The following is a 26,163-nucleotide window of genomic DNA, read 5'->3' as shown; positions in this document are numbered from 1 at the left end:
GCAGCCAGTGAACCCCAGAAAACAGTGACCCGCTTCCCAAAGCACCAAGACACTAGATGAGAATCTGTTAAGGTAAAAGGCTCCAGAAACTTCTATTATCTCAAATTGCAAGACAAGGCTGAGTGCTTCTCCCCAAACCTGTCAGTGATGAAGATATACTCACAATGAGGGACTCTTGGTAACAATTTTTCCAGTAAACTGCTTCTTTGAGGCAAAGGTTTGAATGGTCTGTGTTGTAGTTAGGATTTCTATTGCTGCAACAAAACACAGTGACCAAAAAGCAAGTTGGGGAGGAAAGGGTTTACTCAGCTTATACTTCCACATTGCCATTCATCACCAAAGGAAGTCAGGACAGGAACTCACTGCAGGAACCTGGAGGCAGGAGTTGAAGCAGAGGCCATGGGGTGGGGGAATAGGGCATTGCTTCTCATAGCTTGCTCAACCTGCTTTCTTAGAGAATCCAGGACCACCAGCCCAAGAAGGGCACCACCCACAGTATCCTGGGCCCTCCCCCATCAATCACTAATTAAGAAAACGCCTTATAGCCAGAATTTATGATGACATTTTTTCAGTTGAGGATCCTTCCTCTCTTATGACTCAGGCTTGGGTCAAGTTGACAAAAAGCTGGCCAGTACAGTCTACCAACAGAAAGTGAAGCCATTGTATACAAAGAATAGAAGAGATTCAGTCCTCAAGCTTTTCAAATCCCTAAAGAAATACTTTTTAAAAAAATGCTCTTCTTTTTAAAATGCAGTTCTTTTAATGATACGGGGAAATGTTACTGCTATTTAAATGGTTTGGGAATAACTATGATGTTGTGCCCGAATTGCAATACCCCAAAAGACCACCACCAGGAGCCGAGTCTGTCGCAAACCACATGAGGATCTTTTTATTACAAATTACAAGCTGCAGCTCGGGCTTACAACCCCCACCACCCAAATGGTGAGAGCCAAGAGCCCTGTGCTCAGGTTAGTTGGGGGATTTAAAGATTCTGGTCCCTCCTCCCATCATGCCCAAGGCAGGGGTGATTCCTGCCTGGCAAGCATCTATTGGTCAAAATGCTACATTTTGAAATGATTGGCTATAGGAAGGTCCCCAAACCATTAATGATCTGGTGTCCCTCCCTAGGAGGATGGGCCAGTTTCCTAACAACTGTATCTCTAGTGGGTGGGGAAAGAATGCAGTATGGCAGGTTCTTCCCCTCGGGGCATTACTGGACCTCACCCAGCTAGTTTAGGCCTTAAACTTTAATAATAATGGCTGATTCTTAACCTTTTGGTCTCTCAATGAAAATGAAGGAGGGAAATTTGACAGAGGAGATGGTCATGAAGCCAACTAAATGGCTTCTTTAATGTTTAATTAAGTGAGAAATCAAATTTGGTCTAGGGCCTTGGTTGATTTTCCCACAGAAATACAGGGGGTCTGAAGCAGACAAATCACATTGGAAGCAGAGGTTTACTGTTTATGCAAAGAGGCACCTTAGTTCTTAAGAAGGCTGGATTCAGGCTCCTTCATAAACAAATATTGAAAAATAGTACTGAATTCCTAAGTACACACAGTCTTATCAGTTTTGAGAATTGCTGTTTAACATGTTTCTAGAGTCTCATAGAAATCAAGCCTACCTTGTGTTTGGCTAGTATAAAGAGAAGAGGAGCTGATAAAAACAGGCAAGAAGAGGGTCCTCTCCCCAAAGAGAAAAATCAGAGCAAATTACTGTTCTGAGAATATGGGGTTTTCTAATCTGTGTAAGTATGCTTTATCTGAAAAGACGTTGGTCTAGAAAATTTGTTTTGAGTGCCCTGATGAATAAATGACAAAGTTAATATAAATCAATCATTTCATCTCTTAACCTCGCTAATTTCGTATGAAATCAACAAAATCTTTAATCATGGAAATGCAGAAAAATCATTTGTTGCCGTTCACAGAAAAATAAAATTATAACAATTTCCTAGATCTCTAATTATTAACTTTATTGCTCATTGTTCTTTATAAAAACAAAAGTGTATTCTTTCCTATCTCTTTTTTCATTTTCATAACTTTTTTAATTTGGGGGATTATAATAAAATTATGTCATTTTCCCTTCCCTCCCTCCAACCCCTCTCATGTATCCCCCACACACACTCTCTCCCTAAAATTCATGTTCTTTTTCTTTAATTGTCGTTACACATGCACACATAGACATGTGTGTGCATACACACATTATATTCCTAAATGTATACATAAACCTGTCCATATATTCATATGTATAAATCTATATACACATACAGATTTAGGAATACATATAGGTATTTCAGAATATGTAAATGTGTAGATACAACCTGCTCAGTCTGAATGACGTTACATACATGTGTATGCTTTCAGAAGAGCATTAAATTTCAGACTGCCACTACTCATCCCAGTAACGCTCCGACTCACAGTGTGATAGTGCTGTGAATGAGTGGGGGAGCTGGAGGACAGCTGTCATCCTTTCCAGCTGCAATGAGCACCCTCAGAAAATGACAATTTGTTTTGCTTATTTACTATTGAGTTACTGAGCAAGTATCCTGCCCAGTGTTTCTTACACTTTAATGATTCTTACTCACTAAAATATGGACCAGTCCTCATACAAACCCAGATTCCTGCTGCCTTGTTCTAATGTATCTTGGTCTGAGGTAGGCCCTGGGGTTTACATTTTAACTAAGAACACCAGGTGCATCTTGAGGCAAGGTACTGTGGAAGGCATGTTCAGGGAAAAAAGTGATGCTTACTTGGAAAACTGAGACAGACATGTGTCTACTAGATGGATGATTAACAAAACCTATTCAAAATGCATCAAAGACCTTAAGGTAAGGCCTGAAACTCTTGAAACTGCTAGGAGAAGGCATTGAGGAAACTCTTCAATAGGCAAAGGCAGGGACTTTCTGAAAAGGACTCCCCAGCTTAGTAAATAATACCCAAGGTTAACAAATAGGATCGCATAACATTAAAAAGCTTATGCACAGCAAAGGAAATAATAGAGTGAAGGGCAGCCTATAGAGAATGTAAAGAAAATCTTTGCTAACTGTCCATCTGACAGGGATTGATATCTGGAATCCATTTTAAAACTAAAACCTAATTAAGTATTACAAAAACAAAACAACCCAATCAATAAATGCCATAAGATTTTTTTTTTAACGCTGATAAGAATAAAATCCTCAGACACTGCTGGTAAAAGTATAATTAGTGAAGCCACTCATAGTGTGGAGAATGGAGGATCCTCACACAACTGAAGCTAGAACTGCCTTATGAGCCAGCTGTGGCACTCCTGGGTATATGAATCCATTTTTCTCATCCTACCATGGAGATACTAACCCATCTGTGCCCACTGCTACACTGTTCACATCAGCCAAGAAGTGGAATCAACCTACATGTCTGCCAAGAGGAGGGTGAGTAAAAGAAACGTGGTGTGTGTGTGTGTGTGTGTGTGTGTGTGTGTGTGTATGTGTGTCTGTGTATGCAATCTATTTTTTATTCAACTACAGATCAAAATCAAATTTTTTTGCTAGAAAATGGGTGTTATTATGTGTTATCACATTAAACAAAATAAGCCTGTCTCAGAAGACAAATATCATCTGTTTCTTCTCATTTCTGGATCCTAGACTTTTTATATGTATGACATGACGTGAAAGCAGAAGGGAGTCTGGGAGAAGAAAAGAAAATAGATGAAGAAATATGAAAAAAATATTGGGGTGATAGAGTAAAAATATAGAATATAGAATAAAATGCTATACTTGAAATCCTCATTATGAAATCTATCACCATTTCCAATGTATACCAATAAAAATTCTCAACTAAAGAATCATGAAACCAAAGGCTTAGTTTCAAGTACTTTATCGTTGACTCTAAAATAAGCTTCCTTAATGAAAATAGCCTTAAAAAGAACCATCAAAATTACAATGAGCTTCTTCCCTTCACACCCAGCCATATATATTGTCACAGTAGTCATCATTTTCCCTGTGTTGAAGACTGCAATAGCATAGACTTGGGCTTAGGGGGCATTGGACAAGATTCACATTCACCTTATGAAAATATCATGGCCAAGAAATCCATGCAACAAACAATTTGAATCCAAACAGATAAAAAGAAAAATAAATAAGGAAAGCTTGAGCCTGTAGGAAGATTAGGGTTCTCATAAGTCACTGAGGAGTGGTGGGGAGGGGGCCTTGAGTGGCTTGGCTTTGCTGCTGTGTCAGTTGGTCACTCCTTGCAACTGCCCCTGACAGGCATTCCGGTCCACTGAGCATGCCCAGTTATGTGACTGACCTCACCAAATAGAACTATCAAGCCACCTAAAACACTTACCAACATCAGGCCTGTAAAGTGGCCACCAAAACAAACCATTCTTAAACGTGTGATCAATAGACCCAAGAATGGTGAAAGCAGCTCTTTTCATCTACAACAATGGTTTGAGTCCTTCTTTCTAATTTCTCCCTCCTCAGACATACTGGTCTCCTCCAAAGAGACAATATTCGGTGAGATGCAGCCATCTTGGTTAGCAGGAGCTCAGAAGCAAAAAAAATGTGATGGTGGTAGAATCCAGGATCATCCACCTCAACTACAGAGCCATCACCAGGAGCTCCCAGATCACCCTGCCAATCAAGTGAAGGATTTTCATTCAGGGAACCTTATGGAAGGAACTTGCCAACTTGCTTCACTGACTTTTTAGCTGAACTGCTTCTGATACTTAGGTGTTGCCTCTTGTAAAGCCTAAAACAGCCAAGACAACTCTCAGCATGGAGAAATACTCAGGTAAGCATGTCTTGATTATGAGGAATAAGAATCCTGATATATGCTGATATATATTTTTTGCATAGTTAAATGTCTCAAAAATCATCACAAGAAATGCTTGTGACGAGGTCAGATTATCTACCGCTATTTCCTCTTTACTAAAAATGAATAAAAATAAAATGTTGATTGTGAAGGGCCAGTGTTAGACTATAAGCCTGAAAGAGTTGTACTTTAATCTGCTTGTATGAAAGGGTAGCTATATACCAGAAAAGTTGATTTAATTTTGAATATTTTAAAATCTTCAGAAAATGTTGTCTACTAATTTTTAATAGATCTGTTTTCTTTGCCAAAAGTTCTAAACTAATAGCGTATGTGCTTGGCTCAGAGGCTCATGGGAAGTCTTTGCCTGTTCCTCCTGCCAGCCTGCCACTGCGGTGGTGGTGGTGGTGGTAGTGGTAGTTGTAGTGGCTGTGGTGGTGGTGATGGTTGTGGTGGTGGTGGCTGCAATATTTAATTACTTTCCAATTCTGGAAAACACATATTCCTGGAAAATACAAAGCTAATTCTTAGGTCTTGGTTGGAAAAAAGCAAAGTGTCATGCACATAGAGCCGGAAAAAAGTCCTTGAAAGCATAGAAAGGTATATAAACAAGAAGAAAGTGTGTAATGAAAACACAGAGGTTCAGTAAGGGAAGAAAAGAAAAATGAGGAAGTGAGTTTCACTGTTTCTTCTATTGCTCAAGTCAGATGTGAAAGACTCATCTCACTGAACCTGAGAGTCAAACCTTGGTAGGAGGTGTAGGGTGTGGTACACACTTGATCAGAGCTGTACATGGGAATCCAGCATGCTCTCTGCACCTCTACACTGATAAACGGTCTCAGAATAATCACTATGCATCTGTTGGTTTCCAGTCCCTCAGGGATAGGAAATACAGGTACAATATATTCCTAACATCAAGAGCTAGCAGTAAAGAAAAATATATTTATATGCAGTTTGATGCATATTTTAATTCTTTGTGTAATTTAGAAATGTTTGGAGATATTAACTTCACTATTGGGATGCTGAATAAGGAGGACAACATTAGCAAGGTAGGCAAAGATCTCGTTCTCATTTGCCTCTATAATCCAGCTGTTGAGACAGTCTTATCCATGTTCTCCTTGGCTTCAAATTCCTTCTTTTTCTTTTCTTTCCTTTTTTTTCCCTGGCTTCTCTTATGTGTTTAAATCTTTTAGAAAATGCATTTGTAAAAGAAATCATTATGGTGCTGAAATAGTGGTATTTAGCATTTCAAAAATCACAGACGTTCCTAAAGAATATGCTTGTTCGTAACTTTATGTAGGTAGGTGTGGAAATAGGGAAATGCCAGATTCATAACCCTGTGGTTTAGATTCTCCTCCTTATAATGTAAGGGTTGCTTTGAAAATGTGTGGACTTGCCATGCTCATCTATCATCCTGTCCCACAATCTGAAATTTTCTCTAGAAATAGAAGGGTTTCCAGGCATCAACTACCAAACAACAGCTCCTACCTTTTGCCGAACACTTGCCTATGAAGTACAGTTCGTGATGCCCTATCCACAACAAGTGGTAGATACTATTTATTCCTCCCAACTCTGTGATGCTGTGTTTCTAGTCTCATTTGAGGATTGAGAAAAGTGAAACACTGATACATTGTGTGACTTCCCTATATAAGGACAGCTGCAGCATATCCTAATGTCAACAGAGTCATCCTAACAATTGTTCAACATGGTCCTCTTGTGAAAGACCATGTCTTTGCTGCTATTTTGTGACTTAGTGATGTCCAACCTTTCTTGCCCATTGTTAGCTTGAAGAAAATACCAAAGACTAGGCCTCACTGATAGGGATTTAATTATTTCCTTTAATGACGAGGCAAGGCAAATGAAGTTCACAGAAATGGTCCCGACATTAGATATGATTAACAACTATTTTATGAATATCATATTAGAAACTAACATTCCCATACAGCACTGTTTTTCAAACACCTAGAAACACCTTGTAAATGATTTCCGGACTGTTTAAGTACCAAGATAGAGTTTCTAGAAAAAAAAAAAAAAAGACTACAGAATAGTAATTTTAGCAACCACTTCTAGGTTGCTTTCATGCCAGAGAAAATTGATCAGTTAAAATGGCATAAGAGTCTATACAGAAAGCTCAGCAGTTAGAACACATGCTGCTCTACAATCTGGATTGGTTCCCAGTATCCACACCTGGTAGGCCCTAAGTGCCTACAACCCTAGTTCTAGACCCCTTCTTCTGGCCTCTGTGGTCATTATACTCACATATACATAGGTACACACAGAAACAATCACATAAATAAAAACAAATACCTTTTTTAAAAGAAATAGAAATGGAGTCAAGCATGGTTGATCATACCTTTAATCCCAGCACTCAATAGCAGAAGCAGGCAGACCTATATGAGTTTGAGGCCAGCCTAGACGACATGGCAAGTTCTCCCATATTGTCTCAGAAAAGGCATGGATGAAATGAAAACCTATAACATTCTTTGGGATGCAACTTCACAGCGTAGCAATTACCTTTACAATACAGGGTGCTCCTTAGAACCATAACAATGGCCCCAGTTCTAAGAACAGCAATCCAGGTGATGGACACTTCCTTGAAAGAGCTACAACAGGGACTGTCAGATACTTTGAGATACTGACTTCAATACCGCTGATTCAATTAGATCTTGTCTTAGAAATGTAACAAGATAAAATAAGTTTTAGAATTAATGTCACTCTATATATAAGCTTTGACTCATAAATATGCATATTATGCTTAGAAAATATCTTTTGTATAGTTTCGTGCTGTCATTTATTTAGGCCTTTTCGGAGTTCTTTATGTTTTGCAACTCATATACCTTTATACCCTTCTATGTTCACAGGAAGAAATTTATGGTCATCTCGCTTCTTTTATTCAGAATACTGACATCTTGGATGATGCAATAGTCCAAAGGTTAATTTATTACACTTCTAAGGACATGAGGGATGAGGAAGTAAGTTTGCCTCATGGTAGTGAGTGACTGGTATTGGATGGAGATTGAGTGACTCAATACACTATGTAGATAAACAAAAGCCTTTCCTTCATGGCTGTCAGGACCAAAACTGAAATACAGAGTTACTTACAGAGCCTCCTGATTACCACTGCACAGATTAGGGAAAGGAGACAACTGTAAGAAAGACTTGAGAGGAAATACCATCTTTTAGAGGAGGAAGTTTGTACTTGAGAGAGTTGGTTTCACAGCAATCTGCTCACAGGAAAGATACCTAGCCCACAATTCCCTTGGCTCCCATATTTCTTCCTATCTCGGTATCTGCCTCCTTTTCTTGCATTGTATGATTGTTTCCAGGTCCCAATGCAGGAATTACTCATACTCTGTGTTTAAGCTCTTCTATGCATACAATTTTGGGGGGTGGTTTCATTTTCCTTAGTGGGAAGTTTGATTTAATTTACCTTACTCACTATCACCAAAAATAGAAGTACCTCCCAATATTTCTAAATTTGAAGATAATTAGGTGAAAATGACACCAAAATTAAAGCTCTCAACCCCTAGCCCGATTCCTTCTACCTTTACTTATTTAACAGTAAATCATTTTCTTAAACATAAAAGATAAACTCTGCATCAAGGTACCTGATCAAATAGCAAGAAAATAATGACCCAGGATCAGTGACCCAGGCCTGTAACACCAGTTCTTGGAAAGCAGGAGCAGGGGGAATCATGAGTTTAAGGTCTGCCTGAGCTACATCAGTGATACTCTGTCTGAAGAAAAGAAAAGAAACACTGATTGGCCCCAAGTCTGTAAGAACTGCAAAACAATTGCCCCAGCATTCCTAGTTCCTGACACTTACCTGAGAGATCTGTTCTTGGAATTTGAAACAGTCTATTCTCCCTCTGTCTTAAATCTAGGTGAACGTAGAATACTGCATAGACTATCTTCTCACCCCTTTTAGATTCACTCTTCCACTTATTTTTATTTTCTTCTCAGAGTCCCAGAGAAATCAGAATGCTGGCTGGTGAGGTGTTCGTGTCTCTTGCTGCTCATGATTTCAACTCTGTCATGTATGAAGTGCAAAGTAACTTCAGGATTCTAGAGCTTCCAAATGAATTTGTTGTGCTTGCCCTAGCTGAACTGGCAACCAGCTATGGTATGAAAGGAACACACCACATTTTCCTTAGGAAATAACTACCCCTGACTAATTGTCTAAAACCCCAAGGGGAGTTAAAGCAAAAGCAAGAGAGTGTCCCCCTAAGTTCTACTGCACTAAAGAACATTGGTGGAAAGACATGAGAGCTATTATGAGCATAGATAACCATGACAATCAGCCATTGATTCAGGATGCACTAAATATGGCTGGGCTCTTTTCCAGCCTCCTCTTACCCTTCTCTCTTTGCACTTACAGAAGCACATTCTCCATGAGACAATAGGATGCCAACAACAGGACACTTAAATGAAAACGGTTTTCTACCATTTGTTTCTATAATACTTTATTGAACAGATGCTGTTCAGCACCTGTCATATTTGCTATACTTTGGGGACACAGGTGATGCTATATTGGAGATGTGGACACTAATGAAGTGACAATACAAAACTGCTTATCACTAAACCACATATATAGGTACCTACATAGTTAGTGCTTTCCTTCAGACCCACCACACATTGATAAACCATAGTCAGGCTTTCAAGTCAGGGAGAAAAAGCAAGAACATTCTTCCTACTGCCCTCCACCTGTCTGCTTCATTCCATTCCGGTGGCATTTGTGGAATCAAGAGTCGGGAACCCCACATGAAAGAGTGAATGATGCCCTTTCCTCTTGTGTCCTTCACCGCAGTGTCCCAAAGTATCCCCTTCATGATGATGACTATGCTCACCATGCAGACCATGCTCAGGCTGGTAGAGGATGAAAATATGAAGCAAACCTTCTGTATAGGTGAGTATGCCTGGGATTCTTTTTCTTTTACCCTTCAGACCAGCCATTCTTCCAGTACACTCCTCAAACAATGCAGACAGCTCACAACAAGTTTTCCAAAGAGTTTATACGAACCCTGCTCTGCCATCAGTGTGTAACAATACCAACTGCACCTTCGTCTAGTTGTCATGTGACACTGTGTTAAATATGTTCCATTTTGGACAGAGTATCTCTTAGTAATAAAACTGTATCACAGCAGTTTTAGTTTACATTTAATAAAATATAAATTTCATTGTTTCATTAGTTAAAATTAATTAAAATTGGCTAAGCAATTTTCACGTTTATTTGATTAAGTTTTAAGATGATTTAGAAACCTCCATTAATTGTTCTCTCTTTTAGAATAAATTGACAGTTCTTCCCATCTTTATGTTTTTCTCAGTCTGTGGTTGTTTTCTTTGTTTTTGTTCTAATGCAGCCCTTGAAAATTTCAGTAAGGCTATTTACAAGTATATCAACCACTGGAAGGATTTTCCCTACCCCAAATTAGATGCTAATCGGCTCTCTGACAAGATCTTCATGCTGTTCCGGTACATAGTGGAGAAATGGGTCCCCCAGGCCTCACCCATGAATGTGAGTGGGGCTTCAGATGGGCTCAGGCTGCAAACCCTCACTCCAGTCACACGTTGTTTAAACTTTAGTCATATACACACATATATACATATGTGTGTGTGTACATATACATGTATATATCATAAAATTTAGTGACTTCCTGCCTACACTTTAAGTTATTAAAACATTTTTAAAAATCTTTCACAGTTAAATCAGCAAATGTACAACTTTTGAAATTTCTCTTTTTCTTACATGATATGTTCAGTTATTGTTGACATAATTAGTTATGTTTTGGAAGGTACATAAAGACTACCAATTTTTCTGTCTACTTCAAGTCTCTGTTTACCCATTGTCCCATCCAAAGTTTCTTGAAGAACAACATGCCAAATCCTGTTCCAGATGATGGAGATATATCAAAGATCAAACAGACTAAAATCTCACACTGGTGTTTCAATGTGAAAGGAGAACAATGAGTAAATGAGGGAATGTCAACCCTTTCATGTTTTCTATGTCCTAAACTACATTTGAACTGAATCATTAGCTTGAGAAAAGCAATGGGTCCAAAAAAGTCTCTGGATTCTACCACTAACACAATGAAATAAATAACACTGGATTCACTCAGCTGTGTAAATACTGTAATTTTTTATGTTGAATGACTTATAAAATATTTTCACATATATAATTTAATCCTAACATAATTTTTATTAATATAAATATTAAAGTAGATTTTGTTATATCTTGTTTAGGTTTCTTCATGCTGTCTTATAAGAACATTAAGACTGGGTTTGTTCTCTAATTGTGAGACTTTTTACATCTCATGTTTTAAAAGCACTTTTTACATCTGAGATGGTTAAAACTTTAACCAGTGGAGCCTTTAAAGTATGTCCTCTCTAAGACACCCAGACAGCAAAATTCAGCCCTTCATTCCATGGCTTCCCACAAGAGCCAGGCAAGTGCCCAAGAAGCAGCAGGGCTCACTTCATCCCATGGTGAGCTTGGGCAAGGCTGTAGCATTGGAACTAAGTTTTACATCTCCGGACAGAAATAAACCACTGCAGCACAGGCTAGAGACAGGGAAAAGGCATGCTTTAGTGAGTGCCGTAGAAGGGGCACAGGAGACCAAAGGAAGAAATTAATGGAACCAGAAATGTTGTCTTGGTGGTCATATAATGAAGAGACTTAAATGTTGTACAAGATTTGGGACTTTATTTCTTAAGAATGAGATCTCTGAAACATTCTCCAGGAGTATTTGAATATGAGAAAAGTTATTTTGAAGAAATACCAGATAAATGTTTTAGATAGCTTTGTTACTTTGACCAAAAGCCTGACAAGAAGCAACTTAGTGGAGGAAGGGTCTGTTTAACTTAGTTGGACACAATCCAGTGCAAAGGGAAAGCATGGCTGAAAGCAGCTCCAATAGCAGAAAGATTTTGCACCTTGGTGAAAACAGGAAGCAGAAACAAACAGGAAGTGGCTCCATGCTATAAAACCTCCAGACCCACCCTCCATGACCTCCAGCATGGCTTCATCTTCCAAAAGTTGTACGAACTACTGAAACAGTACCTCCAGATAAAGAGCAAGTGTGACAAAACCTGAGTCCATGGAGGGTAGTTCAAACTACAACACCACATATAGGGATAAATGGAAGCAAAAATGATCAGAAGACTATAAAGCCATTCCAAGGTCATAAATGGTAACATCTTTACTACAGTGTCACTCATTCTGATCAGAGGAGGTGGAATCTGATGAGCAGAATAAAAAAAATTTGATATGAACTGGATGCTTACAGTGGAGGAAATGGAGGCCGTTGGGATGAGCTCCAGATTTTTGACATAGGTGACCTTGGTACCACTATGTTCTATAAAGAATGAGGACGAATGACAAGCTCGAGGAGGTAGGTTTAATGCAGACATACTGACTTAAATGCCGTTGATACATTCCAGCAGATGTATTAGTAGGCTTGGATACATTCAGGCTCATAATTAAGAAGAAAATAAAAAACTGGCTACATAGGTTTGAGCACCATCACTATTTAAATAACAACTGAATGGTTTGAGATAGTGTTATCCAAGGACAGCATGAAGAGCTGTCATGCTGCTCCTTAAGAATTCAATTCTGGGAAATGCAAAGGAATAGCTCATGCCAGAAGATGGTGAAAGGTTTCTGAAGGAAGAGGAAAAAAACGAATGAGAGGCATTTTAAAATAGCAAGTAAAGATCTATATTCCATCACTACAGAGCTCAAGAAAGAAGAATACTGGAAAGTATTCTTTCCAGCAGTGCACAGAAATGTACATGAGACGAACCAGCCCAGCTGACACAGTCTCAAGTGAAATAAATGGTATTGCTATGAGGCACTAAGTTTTTATATGGTTTTACAGATCACCACATATATTAGCTATGGAAAGTAGTAGGCTATCAAAGTGTACACTCAGCTATTAATTTTTACTTAAAATTTATTTTTTAAAAAAAGATAGTGATGTCTAGACTTTTATGATCAGTGTTTGTTATATATTTTGTTTTGGAAGTTGTTCACTCCCAGTGTCAAATGGAAGTTGGATAACAGCAGATTTTGGGGTGGTGGGGTTAAGAAGTGGGGTTAGAAAATTTAGAACAGAGCATCTTAACAACTCTGCTCTGAGAAAAGGAGGAAAGTAAATAAACTATTGTAGGGGAAACACTGTTAGGGGAAAGTGACAAAGTAATATGAAACGTCGTGTTACATTCTCCTTGGGAATACATGAACAAACATCTCTTCATCGCAGATAGGGAAATAACAACAGATTAAATTATCACCAAAGTCCAACTTGGTGAACCAATAGGTTTTATTGGAGTTAGTTAAAGGGATATAGGTAAGAAGTTAGTTACAGGGACAGAAATGGCTCCAAGACAGCCACATCGCCACAGCGCATCCTAACATGGGTGACAGCTCATAGAAGCTAGAAACTTAGAGTGTGCCACACAACCTGAAGGTGCCCTACCAGGTTGAAGGGTGTCCTTTCCTGGTAGCTCAGCTGTTTTCTCCTACTTTCAGGCAGTTCAGCTTGTCTGAGACAGTCTCTCACCATTTCTTGCCACTTTTATATACCTGGGAAGAGAGGGACCAGCGAATCTTGTCTGTTTCAGGAACTTCCTGAAGACACTGAATTTATTTCCTGAGCTTAGTCAGCTCCCTAGAAGAATGGACTCTCTCACCGACTCTTAGAACATCCTACTGCTTCACCTCCCTGTAAACAACTTGTGTCATGATGAGCCTCCCTCAAAATGAAAGATTTTAATTTCAGACGGTGAAGCATTCTGTCACTAGAAACAAATTTCCCTGCTGGAAGAAATGTTTCATCTCTCTTTAAAACATCCTGTTGTTTTACTGCACATCCTGTGTCTTAGAAAGCTTCCCTCCAAAATGGAAGATTTCAGTCCGGGGTAAATTGCTACTCCACAGAAAGTCACTAAATATTTTATAGTATTGGGAGAATTTTTAATTCATTAACATGATGAAAGTGACTACAAGACAGACTGCTAAAGCACTAGTAGCACGAGTCTGATGACCTTTAGATCGCCAGAATTCACAAAAAAGCTAGAAGTGGCAGAGAGCAAGCATCTGAAATCCAAAAGCAAAGACAGGAGAATTAGAAGAAACTCTGAGCTGTCGAACCTGACTCACACAGAAACAAGCAAAAACACAATCTGTCTTACCAGCTGAAAGATTAAAACTAAACACCTATGTTGTTCTCTGACTTCCACATGTAAGCCACGAGCATGTGTGCATGTGAACACCTAAGGGAATTCAAATACATACACACACATCATCCACTGAAAAAAACTGAAAAGCACATACTGAAATGAACATCCACATTGGCACACATGTGGCTACAAATGTCGTTTGTTGCTCCTGCAGCAGTCCTTACCTGTGCATTTTCAAAAATAGAACGCCTTCCTTTCTAGAGGTGTTCTTTTCCTAGGGGAGATTTGCGTGTTCCCCAAATACACTCAGTGCCCTGAACAATATGCACAGTGTGTAGGGCAGTGTCAACAATGATCTTCGTTTGTTGCTCCTGCAGACTTTGACCATAGTCAAGGCCCATGGCCCCACCGTGAGCCTGCTGTTGCACAGGGAAGACTTTCGTGAATTCTCGCTGAGCCAAGTATCCTGGCTCCTGAGCCAGTACAAAGACAAGGAGAGTGATTTCTACGTCACGCAGGTGAGAGACTCCATTTGCAACTTTTCTGAAAACACCAGGTCTCAGAAGAGCTCAGGGAACTCAAATACTTGTTCAATAGCTCCGTTTAACTACTTGTTGGGGCATAGCCAACACAGAGCTCATCACAGCTGTTGGTGGGGACTCCAAAGGGGAGCAAATAGCTGCCGCTGAAAGCTGCAGAGTTCAGAATCACTACAAAAACTGAATCAAGGTCGGGCTTGTCTGTCTCATAACCTGTAATCATTGGCCTTCATCCCCTGTGTGGCTGCTTCACTGGCAGTGTCTACCTAACCCATGAGTGCTTCTGTTTTAGAGTCTGAAGCAGATACTGACTGCTGCAGTCCTCTATGACATTGTCTTTCCCAAGAACCTGAGAAGGTCAATCCTCACCAGTTTGCTCCACCAGGTAGGAAGTCCATGCTGTCAAATCTGCTAGTTCCATTTAAACTATTTCTCTCTGCTTTTGACTTCTGTCTGCTCCCCAAATGCTGTTTCTCCCTGTTCAGATCTGCCAAGTTCCAGAGGCTCCCATAAAGGAAAACAAAATTGAAGCTTCGAGCTGCTTCCTCATCCTAGGTATGACACAGCATCCAGAGTGTTAATAAAAAATATCTAAAAGTGTCAAAGAGTGGGCCATCACTGGGACTGCTTCCACACATACAGAATGTTTCTTAAGCTCACTGGCATTCTCAGCTTGAACAGAGTGGAGAGTCATGCCAGGCTGCCCAGGGCCAGGCGGTTCCAGGTAGAGAGTCTTATCTGCTACCAACCAGAACATTTTCTAGGAAACCAGCATGAATTTCTCACCCTAAAGATAGGAAACTGCTTTTTCTCTGGGTGTGTCGGATGCTGAGATATTGTCGAGTCCTAAGTCGTGGTTTGATTATTAGCTTTGTTCTTGGTCATTCCTTTGATGCCAAGAACTTGAGTAAAAAAGTTCTTACTTTTTCATTGTCTTACTTCTCTTTTTTTTATCACCTTTTTAAATGCCTGGCAAAGATTACAAGGGAGATGTCAAATTTCCTGTATCGATACATAAACTCACACTTGAAAACAGCCATTGGATTCCTCTGACACCGCCTCACCCAGATATCCCCTACCTCATTGCATATCTATTATGTTTTTTAAGTATTTTAAACCTTTTTTTTTTTTTTAACATTCATGGTTATTTTGAGTGTATGTCTCTGCACTGTGTGTGTAATGCCCTTGGAGACCAGAAGAGGGACTGAATCTGTAACTGGAGCGAAAGATATCTTTGAAGTCTTGTGTGAGTTCTGGGACTCAAACTATGCCTCCTCTAGATGAGCAATCAGTGCTGTTAACTGCTGAGTCATCTCTCCAGCCCTCTCTATTCTCTCCTAACTCCTCTAATTATATGCCTCTTCTTCCTTGTCAGCCCAATTCACTAATTCACTTAACACTGATAACTCCCAAGTCAAGCTGGCCTCCCTCTGTCTAGGCATTTTCTTGCTCTGCCCTGTAGCTCTCAGCTTCCAGGCTGGTGAGGCATCCCTGGCATCTCTGCCTCCACCTTCCTTGTTCTTGCCACGCCCCATCATAGTTCTTGCCACGCCCCTTCATGTACTTCTCCTCTTCTTATAGGGACACTAGTTCCTTTGAATTAGAACCCATTCTCCTAGATTGTCTTTAACAACTTCTTTAACTTCCACATGTTTGAGCATAGTAACCAAGCTCCTGCAAGTTCCTTAGAAAACAAACTGCGTAACTAGCTCTGCTTTACTACCGACTCAATACGGAAGCCTGGAAGTCACAAAACAAACCAAAGAATGGCCCTTGACAGTCCTCCTGAGGAAATTCCTGTCTTCTCAATCACAAGTACCTTACCTAAGAAGAAAATGAGTTCCTCTATGTGATTCATGAACGTATTAAAATAACATAATGTGTAATTAACATATGCTAATATGAATCCCTTGAAGGAATGCTCACAAGCTTGGTATTTCTAAACCTGCAGCTCATACTGGCCCTGCAGATTTGTTGGATTTTTTTGATGAACAAATAAGAAGTACCAATGAGGCTGTTCGAACAGGAATCTTAGCTCTGTTAAGATCAACTATCAATGCTGAAGGTAAGTACTAAAGGCAAAGCCAGAATAAATTCATCAGCAAACAGAGGCCCACAGTTCCAGATCCTTTACCACACCTTCTATGTGATGTCACATACAAGTGAGACTGTCTTCTTGGTTTTTCTTAGCCTCCCCTGTCTGAGCAGGCATGTTCAGTTGCTTCTCATCTTTTGTGAAATTTATGAATCCATTTCTTTTAGAATGATAAAGAAATTTTAAAAAATTAAATTAAAAATTTAGAAGATCTAGTAGTTTAGTGAGGTCATAAATGGTCACAGGGTATAGAATTTTCTACAGTTAGAACATGGTAGACTGGAATGAATTACTTTATTTCATTACTTCCAAAAATCACATTTTCATAATAGTGATATCTTTTATTAACATTTTAAATTCTAATTGCCCACCGTATTTTTCTTCTTTAGTTATAATAATAATGATGATGATAATAATAATAATAACAATGATACATTCTAAAATGGTTGATACCTTGAATTCAGTTAAATGTGGGAATCCATGTTTTTCATAACATGGTAGTTTAAAGATCTAGTTGTTGAAGAAACAGCTGGTAACAATACAAAGCTAACATCCTGGGCAGGGTGTATTGAGTACATTCTGGAACTTAATCCATGATGCAAGAAACAGATGTAATAGAAAATTAGAAGATAGGTAGGAGGAGAATGATCCGCATACATTGACAAGCAGAGCTTTAATTCTATTTGTTTTCACCAATTCTAGATCACACTGTATTCCTACTGTGTTTGACCTCAGTTTCTCCTTGTGACTTTCAGAACCCAAGTTTAGGAATCATACAACTTCAATTGAAAAGATAGTCAAGCTTGTCATGAGTGACCTCAATGTAAAAGTAAGAAAGTAAATGGGCGCTTTTATTTGGTTGGTGGTGGCTTTAGCAATGACTGCAATTATTGTGGTTCCTTGAGGATCTAGTGTGAAACTTCTTTATTAATTGCTCAGTAGTCAATGTCATTCTTAAAAGAACTCAATCCCAAAAGATAAATTACATCCGAATTTACATAAAGTTCCAAGTTTTCCTAGTGGAACAAAAAACTTCAACATTCAACACTGCAGTGTATGTTCTTCAAATAGTCAGTTATAAAGATGATGTGGGCGGAAGAGAGGGCTCCATGAGAAAATGTACCTACTGCTAAGCATGACAACGTGGGGATTAATCCTGAGGATCCTCATGCTGGACAAAAATACTCATTCCATCAGGTTGTCTTTTCATCTCCACACATGTGTTGTAGAATGCACACATATACATACACATGCGCACACAAAATTAATAGAAAAAAATTAAATATGATTACCTACATGTGAGCTGAACAAGAATAAAAACAGAGGAAAATTCAGGAGGCCTCAACCCTACACAAAGAACTACAGAAGCTAAGGAATGTTGGGAGTAGAAGAAATAGTCTTCCCTGGGGAAGGACACATCAACTGGTTGTCCAACACCAAATGGTCACCCCTGAAAACATGAACATGCAAGAAATATTATACATTCAGAGCACGTTGTACATACATATTTAATAAATATATTATATATATGTATAGATATGTGTGTAGCAACAGTGAAAAAGAGGTTATGTGTATGAAAAAGAGCAAGAAGAGACATATAAGGGGGTTTTAGAGGGAGGAAAGGGAATGGAGAAATTATGTGATTGTATTATAATTTCAAAAATAAATCATTTTTAAAGATAATGCATATTTTCCCAAAAATAAGCCGTCAGTCTTTTTCTTAGCATAGATGTCCTATTTTTCAACCAAAGTCCATCAAAAGTAAGTCCTGTATGTGGAAGATTTCCTGATGTTTCTTATGTCCTGGTATTCAATTCAGGTTCTTCACATTAGAAAACAATTATAATAAGAAATTAACAAGCATTTTAATTTTTATATGAAACAATACTTTGAAAGAAGCCTCATGAGGAGAACAAATTTCTCCTAAGGGATTCTGGAACTCATGACAGAGTTCCCACCTTTGGCTGGTTCCTGAAGTTGTTAGGAAAGTGGGAGGGGCACCCTTTCCTCTTTGGACCATAAAAAGCTTATTACTCTTCCCCCAGGTAAGGAAGTCCACACTTCTTCTCATCCAAACCATGTGCGAGAAGGGCTACATCGAAGCTCGAGAAGGATGGCCCTTGATTGACTATATCTTCTCCCAGTTTGCCATGGCCAGCAGGAACCTGGTACGAACATACTGCAGTTTTGATTTCTGTTCTCTGCCAGGTGCAGCTGACTCAATGAAACTCAAACAAAATGATGGTGCCCAGAGATAACCTCTGCCTTACCACGTTTCTCTATTTTTCTTTAAGCCCCTAGTTCTCTTGGGCCCTCACTAATTTCCCTTCACTAATGTCATTTCTAGTGAACACACAGTAGGTTAAATAAGTTTTCCCTGAGGAAGGAATCTGGCCTCCAGATGAGGAAGGCTAGGAAAATTTAAATCGCTTTACTCACAAATACTACAGTCATGACTTAATTAATTGGAGCTGCAAAAGCAAAAATCCCTTGAACTGGGTGGCTTCTAAACAATGTTTATGATTTTGTGTCTAATAAGATCTGGTCCCTCCTACACAGTGTCTTCTCAACACGTCCACCCAAGAAGCAGGGACCGGCTGGTTCTTAGGTCCCTTTCACAAAATTCCGATTCCAACACATTCCTGCCTACAACCTAAACTACCTTTGGAGTGCCGTCATTGCTTTGACCATCACTTTGAGTTTCAGGATTTCAACATTTGAATCTTTAGGAGAAAGAAACATTCAGGCCATAGCAACTAAGACTAGCTTTCTATCAAGGAGTAGGTGTGAAGTCCCAGCCATTTTAAGAAGACAGGCACTTCTGAAATTGTAATCTACTCACTGGCAAACAGTGCTTTGCATTTTTTTTTCCCTTGAGGAAATGGCAAACGCCTAGATCCTCCAAAGGAGCCTTAAAATGTTTGCTTTTGTTTTTTAGCCAGTCCTGTATCTTCCAACCCAATGGGCCCTTTCACGTGGAAACTTGATTGGTATTAGGGGTCCGGACTGCTGTGTTCCATGAGCTCTTAGATTGAATATCAATGTCTTCTGCCCCAGAGTCTGAAAACACACTGAAGTAAAGTTAAAGGAAATTGTTTAACATTTCTTAAAGGAGACACCAATGAAATCTAACTTGGAAAAAGATGAAATGGGGGAGAGAATTGTTCAAGAAACAAGCCTGGAGGTTTTAAAGTCCCTGGACCCACTGGTGATTGGGATGCCCCAGGTAAGAGACTTTCATTACCATTTAAGGTACTGAGGTCACCTGTCATCTGCGGGTACAGACATGATTTCGCATAAGGTGTATTCTCAGCTCGTTTGATGTTCTGTTTGTAAGAATCATAGTTTGATGCTCAGCACAAAGCCAAGAGAGATTTCTTAAAACAAGATAAACTTTATAATTAAGGCAACAGATAAGAGTTAGTTCTGTGTAGAGAGTACAGTACATTTCATAAGGACTCTACTCTATTACTTCTCTTCTGACCTGAACTTACCTAGAAATATTTCCGAGCAGAGAGAGTAGTTTTAATGTACCCAGGCTCAGGACCAAGTTATTCTGAACTTCAAAGAGAGGATCTTGAGAAACTATTTGTCTTGAGCAAAATAGCCTGAAAATAGATTTTAATGGCTCAAAAGCATTGGCAGAAGCACGTTCTCCTCCTCCAATTGTAGTGGGTCTGAGGCTTCATCTGGGTTATATGTAGTCTTTTAGTTGTTTGGAATATTTATTTCAAAAGCATATTATGAAGCTATATTCCAAATGTAATAAACCAGCACATCAGAATCTACAGCTCAAAAAGTGACAGTATTTCTGGTGCACACTAAAGTCTGAAACCTTCTGATTGAGTAGTCAGCAACGCAATAACCCAGGACTTCAGCCTAAATGGTAAAGAATCTGGCATATCAGACTCCTGCCGTGTGGTTGATGAACTAATGACAATGATAATCAAAAGGTAAATACAAAAAAAGAATGGGATGGCACACGAGTAGCCTAAGACAAAGAAACTGTGTATCCGACCAGATGCTAGTTATAAGAGCCAAACGGCAGCACCTAAATACAAGTGAAACAGGGAGGGCGTTCAAGACCTTACAGTGGAAAGGGGATTAGCAATTAAATACAGGTGCAAGTGAAAAAGGATCCAAGTTGACAACAAGGTTTCCGTCAGAACTGGGAAGGTAGCAAAGGAACTGCAGAGCACCGGGAATAATCACAGCCCAGTTGTTGTCCTGTCATCTTCACTCTCACTTAGTGCCTCACTTCAACGCTGGAGTTGGGGAAAGTACGTGGAATAATTTCAGTTGTCATGTTGACAAGAAGAACCCTGGCTTTGGCGAGGGAGTCCAGAGAGGCAGGACTACCCATGGTGCCTCCAGACATCATTCAAAATGAAGAATTTTCCTGCTCCAAAGTCAAGAGTCAGCTCCACTGAGAAACAGCCCTCTACAGTCCCTGCAACTAGTGCTTAAACATCAATGCGCAGACATTTTATTTCTCTTTGACTTGACCTGAAGACTGAAGTAACACACAACGGACAAGTTTCTAAAAGAGAGGGGGGGAAACATCAGTGAATATTAGGAAGTATGGGAAACAAGAAGTAACCCTTTCCATGTTTTCGACAGGTGCTGTGGCCGCGAATCCTGACTTTTGTGGTACCCGAGGAATACACAGGAACGCTAGACCACCTGTTTAACATCATCCGAATTCTGATTACAGCGGAAGAGAAGAAAAAGCGTGACAAACAGGACTCAACAGCGCTTGTCATCTCTACAGGAGCTGGTTCGTACATCCATAAATAAAGCAAAACTTTTCCAGGATGGCTACCAACACACTTTGAGCTCACACCCCAATATGAATTTTCCTGGGCCCCCACAGTGATGACGAAAATTGCTTTCTCTTTCTAGTGAAACTTCCTTCATCTCAGCAGCTGCTGGCCCGACTTCTGGTGAGTGACAAAGAACCAAGATGGGATGAATTTAAGATGATAATATACCCAATTCAGGTTAAAATAAATTTCTCAGAAAAAAAGAATTGCTTGAACTCTCTCAAAGAAAACTAAGATGAGATGATGACTTTCTACTATGCTCATAGAAGTCATGAAAACTTATTACTGACAGAATTATCTCCTCACTCTGAAACTCTTATTAAACTTATTTAAAAATAAACATGAAATTCAGGTTCAGATCCAAGGTGAGACCACCCCAGATTAAAATTAAAATAAACGTATACTGAATCTCATCCGTAAGTACCATCAATCAAATCCCATATCTATTGTGTAGATTTCTCTTCTCCATATCTGGCCACATATATATCACCTATTCAAACAATATTCTACATGTCCTCATTAATACATACATACAAGTGTTGATTCTTTCCATTAATTTTTCTGTTCCTTGTTTCCATATTTTTTTCACCTTTATCATCAGGCCAAGATAGGTAGATAGACAGACAGATAGGTGGGTGGATTGATGGATGGATAGATGGATGGATGGATAGATAGATAGATAGATAGATAGATAGATAGATAAAACAATTCCCTAAATATTAACATTAACCTTGAACAAGTAAGAAGAGCCTTGGGTTATTTGTTAAGAGCATCTAATTTAGGAATGAAAGGACAGCATAATGACAAGTCAAAGGCAGGTGAGCCTGTTACATACATTCTTACCTGATGATCATTTCCTGCTCTGCCCTTTAGGTAATAGCTATCCTGGCCAGTTTAGGGCAATTGTGTGGAGCCAGTGCAATAGGACTTCTGAAGATAATGCCTGAAATAATTCATCCTAAGCTGGTAGACTTGTGGAAAACACGATTGCCTGAGCTTCTACAACCACTTGAAGGTACGAGGAATAGTGGTTGTGTGCATGTGCTAGGAAGGCAAGACCACAAAGAAAGGCTGCACCACTTATCTGTAATCTGTAAGACAAAACTGCTCATTTTAGGCACCTAAGGCAATGAACTTGATAGGTAAGGAAGTCATCTCTATTTTGTTTTACTTGACTCCTTACTATCTAGTTCTCACATGTCGAGGTCATGTGATGGAGGCGAGGGGTCCCTTTATGGTAACTTTTGTTTTGGCTGGCTTTTTTTCCCCCTCATGTAGAAACATTTTCTTTTGCTATTATCTAAAAAGAAGCTGCTTGCTGATGTATGCCTCTAATCTTAATACTTGAGAGGTGGAAATAATCTTGTTAAAGGTCATTCTCAACTACATAATGAAGTTTGAGGCCAGCCTGGGTTATATGATAAAATAGAAATAGGGCCTGGGTGATGCCTTAGTGGGTAAAGGCATTTGTCATCAAGCATAACAGCCTGAGTTGGATCTCTGGAACATGCTGGTAGAAGAGAAATAATTCCTGAAAGTTGACCTCTGACCTCCATATGTGTTTGTGTGTGTGTGTGTTTGTATGTCTTTGTCTATGTCTTTGTGTGCAATCATTTGTGTGTTTGTGCACAAACAAAAACTGAAAAAAATCATGTTAACATATTAAAATGTGCATTATGAAATGTGCATCATTTCAGTCATTATTGCTGAAATTAGAAAAAAATAACTAGATCTTAGCATTGATTGAAGACACTGTATTTGACAAGAAGTTTCAAGTTGTCAACCTGGTACATTAAGTCTCAAAACACTCATCCTGGACAAAGAGAACGCTTTCAGCTGAAACTTCCTTTCCCACTGGATGCTGAGTCAGGGAAAAATATTACATTCATTTTCTTTTCTAGGAAATAACACCAGCATCGTGCTGTGGGAAACCATGTTGCTGCAGGTAAGGCTGGGTCCTCCAGTGCCTACTGATAAGCAGCAGGTAAGACTGGGTCCTCAAGAACTAATTATTATGGAGGGTGAAATCAGCTACTTATTCCTCTTCTCAACTAAATTAACAGCAAACAAATGCATTGCAAAGACGAGGGAGCATCTTGGCTTGAGGAAATGACTAGCAAGTTAAAATAATCTCCTTAATCTTCCTTAGGTCATACTGGGAACAATAATGTTTGTTCTTCAGTTTGGATGCGTTAAAGAGAATTTTACTAAGTATCTTTCTCTCTTGTAAATCTTGACTTTTCAAGGATTTTTATCCCCTTCATTCTTTTGTCATTCAAAGAACACAGATTAATATAAATCCCACTGCCATGGTCCAAAATGAAACTCTTTCTTTCTACTTGCTTCTTATCCTCACCCACCCTTGGTTTCTAAAGCCCTAAGCGGCCCCTGCTTTCTCCTGTCTCCAGAAAACAGTCTCATCTGTAGCTGATAAACACCCTGGACTTTTAAAATCAAACAGTCGTGTAGGGAACGTCAAGTCTCAGGCAGTTGTGGACAGGAGACTTCCCTCTCAGGAACACACAGGCAGTGGAAGAGCTCACAGAGAGGAAGCTTTTGGTTTGGCAGGTTTCCCATCATAATCTGTCTGGGTAGGAATTTCCTATGGCTTCTTGAGAATGCCAGTTTCCGGGCTAGCAGAATGGCTCAGCAGATAAGAGAGCTTTTTTTCCAAGGCTGACATTGCGAGTTTCATCAGCATTCCTCTATTAAAGAGAACCAACTCCCACAAACTGTCCTCACACCTCCACACATGCACAATAAGTAAATAAATAGATGGTTCTTTTTAATTACAAAAGTATCAGTTTTCAGTGGTCTCACCACAGTATTTTCTCTGCCTCTTTTCAATGCTTCTTCCAAAATCAGCATTTGTTTCTCTTGGATAAAAATGCACTGGAAGATCTGAAAGTGATGGCCCAGCTCAGCTGGCCCTCAGTTCATAGATCCCTACTTCTCTTCTATCTCCCTTCCTGTCTCAAAATCCCGACCTTCTATTTGCCAGCTACTGTTTTAAAAATAGGTTTCTGTGATGGGGAATTTCTTTCTTCTAGCAGGAAGCCTCCAGAACAGTTCGTTTCCTGCTTCCAGTCTTGAGTGTGCAGCTAATCTTTTTTTTTTTTTTTTCAAAGCTGTATAACATATGTTCTTCCCTCAAACTTCCAGGACCATTTCATTTATTTTCTTGAAGAGCCCCAATAGCTGAGCTCTGGTTTTAAAAACGGAACCATCCTTCACAGGCCTTTGACGTTAAGTATTCTTTTCTAAGCTTAAAGAGGAGGGAATATAAGGGAAATAATGTTTTAGAAATCCTAAGATATTTTTGTCCTCCATTGAGATAAAAATTCCCTATAATACCATCTATGAAGCAATACAAGGATTCAAGAGTCTCCCCCGTGATCTGTTTGGGAACATCTTGGTAAGATCAGTAAGATCCACTTAGAGAGAGGCAAGCGTGCACCTGTGCCTATATTTGGCTGCTGAAGACATTCCGTTCTCTATCGAAGAGCTTTCTCTCCTATTTCATAGGCAATAAGCCACACAAACATTGACCAATGGAGTTTTCCAACTCTATCAAAATTTTAAAAGTGTTAACTAAAATTCATTTCTGATTGTATCCTATTAAAATTTGTAATAGCTTTGTACCTCCGTAACTTCTACATCTGTGTATTTTAGTCTTAATGGGAATTCAGAACGTATCAGAGAGCAGTTTTAAAAATAAATAAAAGCACAGGTTCCAAAATAAAACAAGTTACTTAATGAGAAAAGAATGATCCCGGTCATATATATTCATCCTTTAGAAAGTCAGAAAAGTCTGACCAAGAAAGCCACCAAGTAGTCAAACTCACATCTAAGCTTCCATTTCCTGCAACAGCTCCTCAAAGAATCTTTATGGAAAATCAGTGATGTGGCCTGGACCAGTCAACTGAGTCGAGATTTCAGCCAGCAAATGAGCAGTTACTGCAACAGCTCGATGGAAAAGGTTGGTTTTTCAGAAAAAAAAAAAAAAAAAAAAAAAAAAAAAAAAAAAAAAAAAATTTAAAAAAAAAAAAAAAAAAAAAAAAAAAAAAAAAAAAAAAAAAAAAAAACTTTGGAATCCACCTTATGATCCAAAATGGCTGCTAAAGCTCCATCTTGTCTTCAGTGCATTCAAAAGGAGAAAATAATGATCAGATAAAGCAGTTCCCTTAGGTCCTTGCTGAGTGTTGAGTACTTCCTTCTTCCCTTCACCCCACGTGTAGACCAGCATGCTTATAAGAGACCACCCATCTTTAGAGACTACTGGTACACAATATATTTGTACTTGGCTCAAATGCAGGGTTCTCCTCTAAAGGAGGAAGAGTGGACACAGGAATATAAATCTAAGCACTGGTTAAATTGCCAGTTTGTACTTTGATTTCTATTATGCCACTGTTATAAGCTGGGCAGCCAGAAACAATACTAAAATTCAGCAAGGTCAAAGGCGATTGGTTGTTCAAAAATCCAGCTCTTGGGTTCCATTGTGTCATGTCCATAACCCTCTACCCTCTAAGGTTCCATTTTAAATGGTATTTGAAACCAGGGTCTGCTATGCCCTCCTAAAGTAGCCTGAGAAAAACTGTTTTAAATCTCCAAATCTTCAGAATGTTCAAAGTTTGTTATAGGTCAAGGGTCTCAACAGGTGCAGAAGCAGGTCCCTAAGGAAAGCAAGTAGTACATATGTGCTGGGTATAAAAGCATCATTGATTGTGATCATTAGTAGCTTAAA

General features: G+C 39.2%; 1 protein-coding gene across 1 annotated transcript in view; it reads left to right on the top strand.

Annotated features, from left to right (window-relative positions):
- Positions 1-4,729: 4,729 nt before the first annotated feature.
- The window catches only part of Mroh2b (maestro heat like repeat family member 2B), a 57,290-nt gene continuing 35,856 nt past the window's right edge, over positions 4,730-26,163 (top strand). Inside the window, exons 1-18 of the mRNA XM_055601106.1 lie at positions 4,730-4,767; positions 5,773-5,834; positions 7,647-7,757; positions 8,749-8,908; positions 9,593-9,691; positions 10,146-10,300; positions 14,340-14,480; positions 14,794-14,886; positions 14,987-15,056; positions 16,453-16,566; positions 17,352-17,425; positions 18,642-18,764; positions 19,709-19,822; positions 21,217-21,373; positions 21,499-21,539; positions 22,293-22,434; positions 23,321-23,364; positions 25,291-25,398. Coding sequence (XP_055457081.1) covers positions 4,752-4,767; positions 5,773-5,834; positions 7,647-7,757; positions 8,749-8,908; positions 9,593-9,691; positions 10,146-10,300; positions 14,340-14,480; positions 14,794-14,886; positions 14,987-15,056; positions 16,453-16,566; positions 17,352-17,425; positions 18,642-18,764; positions 19,709-19,822; positions 21,217-21,373; positions 21,499-21,539; positions 22,293-22,434; positions 23,321-23,364; positions 25,291-25,398 — 1,824 coding nt within the window. The 5' untranslated portion in view covers positions 4,730-4,751. The remainder of the gene's footprint in view (positions 4,768-5,772; positions 5,835-7,646; positions 7,758-8,748; positions 8,909-9,592; positions 9,692-10,145; positions 10,301-14,339; positions 14,481-14,793; positions 14,887-14,986; positions 15,057-16,452; positions 16,567-17,351; positions 17,426-18,641; positions 18,765-19,708; positions 19,823-21,216; positions 21,374-21,498; positions 21,540-22,292; positions 22,435-23,320; positions 23,365-25,290; positions 25,399-26,163) is intronic.

The sequence above is a fragment of the Psammomys obesus genome, unplaced genomic scaffold (genome assembly GCF_907164565.1).
Source record: "Psammomys obesus unplaced genomic scaffold, mPsaObe1.curated_primary_1811, whole genome shotgun sequence".
Taxonomy (NCBI): domain Eukaryota; kingdom Metazoa; phylum Chordata; class Mammalia; order Rodentia; family Muridae; genus Psammomys; species Psammomys obesus.
Note: the sequence above shows the minus strand (reverse complement) of the source record. Positions and strands in the feature narration are given on the sequence as shown.